General features: G+C 44.6%; 1 protein-coding gene across 1 annotated transcript; it reads left to right on the top strand.

Moving 5' to 3' along the window:
• Positions 1-257: 257 nt before the first annotated feature.
• Positions 258-3,413, top strand: LECT2 (leukocyte cell derived chemotaxin 2). The gene is made up of 4 exons (XM_074838528.1): positions 258-482; positions 1,903-1,999; positions 2,142-2,287; positions 2,810-3,413. Exons 1-4 carry the CDS (start codon positions 431-433, stop codon positions 2,974-2,976), a joined length of 462 nt encoding a protein of 153 aa, XP_074694629.1. The 5' UTR covers positions 258-430; the 3' UTR covers positions 2,977-3,413.
• Positions 3,414-4,404: the final 991 nt, after the last annotated feature.

The raw sequence follows: 4,404 nt of genomic DNA, 5'->3' as shown, positions 1-4,404 counted from the left end.
CATGGTGGGAGGGCAAGGTATCTATCTGCCCAGCTATTTTTTAAAGTTCATTTGAGCACTATTCCCCTTCTCCACCCAAGTTGTCTTGCTAAACTTCAGGATTATGCAACAGGCAGGAATAGTCACAAATTGTCCTTAAAATTTGGGTTTATTATTCACAGTTTTGTTGTAAACAAAACCAAAAAAACCCACATAGCTGCTATTGCTAAATAAGTTGGAGCCTGTACACCACCAATTAGCCAGGCTGGTGGTACACCTCGAGGGCTGCTGTCAGTTCTTGCTGTTGGCCTGAATCTGCAAGCAAAAGAACCGAGGCCACATGAATTTTCTGATTGGCTGGAAAAATTTGGATACAGCCTCTGTTGGGATGTATAAATAGAAAGCAAAGTATTTTAGACCTTTCACTTTGAAAGCAGAGCTCTCAAGGCACATGAAAATGCACCGAGTCACAGCAGTCATCCTTGCGATTGCGATCTCCAGTGGTGAGTTAGCTGAATTTTAGTAAACATTGCTCATTGTAACCTGTCTTCTTTTTCTTTCTCTGTTTTTCGGGGTTTTTTTTCTTTTTTTAATGAAGGTTATCTGTAAGGATTTAGGAACTGATTTGTTCCCTGCCATTTTTTGCTTTTGAAAATAACTCCTCTCGCATCGCATAGAAACCTCCAAGGAAAAATCCTTTTTAGGAATGGTAAAGAGTTGTGGCAAAATTTTGTTGGAGTAATAATGTTGACTGAGTAAGAAAGAATCAGCTGAGGCATATCAATTACTAAACAGCATGCATGCTTTCTTAAAAGCCTTTTACTTAAAGATCAGCCCACTGAGCATAAAGTGTTCCCAGAGATGTTTCTGTGTTTAATGTCATCACTTTTGATTTCACAAAGAATACACAGTTCATTAAAATAAATGAAGACTACCTAGAAGAAAGGGCTGTTTTGCTTGGGGAAGGCATTAGAGATTTCCTGCACCCTTTTAGCACCAGATCTTCAGTGTCAGCACATCATTTCCCCTGTTTGTGTATATTCTCAGAGCCCAACAGGGATGGTGCCAGCCGAGCTGTTCCCACAGGCGAATAAACCCTCAACTCGTTGCTTCTTGCTAGACCAGCCCCGTTCTTCCTAAAGCATCCCATGGGTGGGGGGAGCAGGGCTGTTAGAGGCTTGTAGAAGTTACCAAGACGGGGGTTGCCTTTCCCCCCTTCTCCCCTAGAAATGTCTTTCAGACATCGCCGGTGCCGTAGGATCGTTGCCGTGGCCGTAGGACCAGCATGGCTTTGACTGTGGGTGATGTTAGCTGGAGTCTGGAATAAAAAATATGAGGATGCTACTCTACTGGCTGCTACTTTGAAAGAGTAATATAGAAACATTGGGAGATAGAAAATGCAATTAGTAAAAGGTAGATGACAGCCTGTATTTTTGACTGGATCCCACATTAGGGAATAGGAAGGGACTTGGTGGGTCTCTCAGCCCTGTTTTGTACAGCTACAGCTTGGTATCCCGAGATCCTGGGTGGCTCAGGTCACCTTCCAGGCAGAGCCACCCCATGGCTCCAGCCCCACACCTGCCATGCGAACACAGCACAGCACGTCTGCCCTGGGCCATGGGAGAGATGGTCACCCCATGATGTCCCCTCCAGATCTATTTGTTCTGCATATTACTTTGAAGTCACTGTTTTAAGTACCCTCAAACATTGCTGGGCAAAGCATAAAACAACAACAAAAAAGCTGCTTCACTGCATCCCTAAAATTAACTTGCATTAAAAGATTAACAACTTTCCCTGAAGCCTGATCCATCGTTACAGCAAAGTCCAAAGGGATCTTGCTACTGATTAAACAACATGGGCTGGGAAATCCCCTTTCTAGCTTCTGGGTTTCATCATCTGTTCTTCTCTTTTTTTCTTTTCTAGCTACTGCAGCACAATGGGCGAATATCTGCTCGAGTCAACCTGCAAACAAAATCAGAGGCTGCGACTCCCAGGGCTGTGGTGGATACAATGACCCCAGGTCCTGGGCTGGGATGATGGGAGATGGTTGTGCTTGAAACTTTCTTAAAATAAAAATAAGCATGAAAAGATGGGCGAGAGGAGGGTTTCTAGCTGGCAAGGTGCTTCACCGCGGGCTAACCCGCCTTGCTCTTCTTCTTCAGAGGAGGGAGGAAGCACAGGGGAGTGGATGTGGTGTGTGAGGACGGCGCGGTGGTGTACGCACCCTTCACGGGGATGATCAACAAACAAGCCAGGCCCTACGGAAACGGCAACGCCATCGACAATGGAGTCCAGCTTTCAGGATCAGGTACCAGAGCTGAAAGATATGCGGCTTGCTAAGTCTGATTGCAAAACGGTCCCATTTGTTTATAGAGCTTTAAACTGAGCCAAAAATCATGAACCAACCCAGACTGCTGTGCGCTTGCACATCCAAGTGAAAACTGCACCTTTGAAATCCAGGTTCTGTTAATGCAGGAAAATGGATTGAAAGGATTACAGCATTTCACCTCTATTAAAAAAGGCAAAGGATGAAGCTGGTCCCTTTGCACATTTTGGATAATTAAGGGAACAGCCTCTGACTTGCTCATGCAGTTTTACCCACCTTTATCCCCTTCTCCACCCTCCTCCATATTAATTTATTTATTTTCCTATTCTCTCTTCTTGATACTATAGGAGCATCACACCATTTTCTAAAACTTTTTCTGCTGCTGAATCTCTTACCATTTTATTGTAATTTGTATTTTGCTACTGAACATTATGACTTTGTCAGGCTTTTAAACCATTTCATAGCAGCAACCGTTTCCCCTTCTCCTCTCTCCCCTGTTAACAGGATTCTGCATTAAGATGTTTTACATCAAACCTGTGAAGTACAGCGGCCCCATCAAGAAGGGAGAGAAAATCGGCGTCATGCTGCCCATGCAAAGGGTCTACCAAGGAATTATATCCCATGTCCATATCCAGAACTGTGACTTAACAGATCCTACTTCCAACCTGTAAACAGGTGGCTGCACATCAGGAGCAAAGCTTTCAGCCCCTCACTTGTGTATTCATTAAATTGCTTAGGCATAGGTAGAAGCCACTGAGCCTCAAACAGTTGTTCTACCTGAAAAGTATCCAAGAACAAAATGCTGGTGGTTGTCTGAACAGAAACAGACTCAGAGTAAGGTATAACACATGCATTAAAGCTGTTATCATGTCCTGCCCATCCCTGCACTGGTGGATGAGGGCTGAAGCGGTGGGGACCGGACGAGTGGCTGGGAGGAGGTGGATCCTCGATCCTCAGCAGCACTATGGTGAGCTGTGCTGCAGCTCACTCGTCTTGGACTCCTCTGCTCTCTTTGCAGCCAAACACAAAGATTTCTTCAATAAGCCAGAAATTTCACTTGTGCTTGCACATGGAAAATCACATTATTAAAGGGCTGCTTCTCTACAAATTGCTTTGAATTTCTTTGGTGCTGTCGCAGAGTTTGGGCTGGGTTCTGCTTTTTTAATGCAGCTGGGGAGAAAAAAAACTGTGTAAAGCTGAAACCCAAATCTTTCCTGGGGCCCATCACCAAAAACATAAACCAACATTAATGAAGTAACTCATTCCTCTTCCCCAGACTCCTGCTTCAGGATTGCCTTGGCACACCCAGGTTTCTTTTTGTCCAAGTGAGGCATTTCTTTCCATTAGTAAAATCAGCTGAAAACTTTCCCGGGACAACAAGCTCTTGTTAACAGGACAGGGTTCTTCAGGCCAAGGCTACCAATGTGCTACTGGGAGTCTCAAGTGCTCTACAAGTGCTGCAGGCTCACATATTTACCAACCCAACTGCAGCCTCAGCTAAGCAGGGAAGCTGCTTCAGTGGGAGCTGCTTCTGTCCTGACAGCAGATTTGGTTTTTCTGAGAAACTACAGAAAGTTATTCCCCACATCTGTGAAAAGCACTTAACCTGCTGTGTCCCATTCACCTTCCCCAGGAACCACTTTCATTTTGCCATGAATGAAAAATCAGCACGTCCGTATAAATATACAGCCCAAATCTGCAGGGGCAGATAGCAACCAGACATTGAAGGCAAGTCAATGCAGTTGAGTTCGCTGTGAAAAAAACCTTTTCCTTACACTGAAAGCAGAAATATTTCAGCAAAAGTCCACAGTGTTCTCCAGTTTTAGCCAATTTTTAAAATTTTTGGCGTGAAGGTGGTTGCCTACAGAAAAGACTCCCACTTAAGTTTCTCTTGGTTAAAATCCCAGGTTTTAACCCAGTTATCAGCTTCTCAGATTTGAAAAGGGAAGTTCTCAACCAAGCCCCCACTTCTCCATCCAAATCCTAAGGAAAGACCAAGCTGACCTTGCTGACTGAGCAGAACTCTGAGCCTCCAGCCAACACACCAGCTTTGCTCCTCTACAAGCAACATTTTCACCTACACGTTAATGACAACAGCT

Source organism: Strix aluco, chromosome 13 (genome assembly GCF_031877795.1).
Source record: "Strix aluco isolate bStrAlu1 chromosome 13, bStrAlu1.hap1, whole genome shotgun sequence".
NCBI classification, from domain to species: Eukaryota; Metazoa; Chordata; class Aves; order Strigiformes; family Strigidae; genus Strix; species Strix aluco.
The sequence above is the reverse complement of the archived record's forward strand: the minus strand, read 5'-3'. Positions and strand labels throughout refer to the sequence as shown.

What these genes read in the sequence shown, in the direction of transcription:
- LECT2 (XM_074838528.1), top strand. Translation starts at nt 431, where the DNA reads ATGAAAATGCACCGAGTCACAGCAGTCATCCTTGCGATTGCGATCTCC. An exon ending in TGCGATTGCGATCTCCAGTG is followed by an intron (nt 483 to 1,902) that starts GTGAGTTAGCTG and finishes TTTCTTTTCTAG; the next exon opens with CTACTGCAGCACAATGGGCG. An exon ending in GGTGGATACAATGACCCCAG is followed by an intron (nt 2,000 to 2,141) that starts GTCCTGGGCTGG and finishes CTTCTTCTTCAG; the next exon opens with AGGAGGGAGGAAGCACAGGG.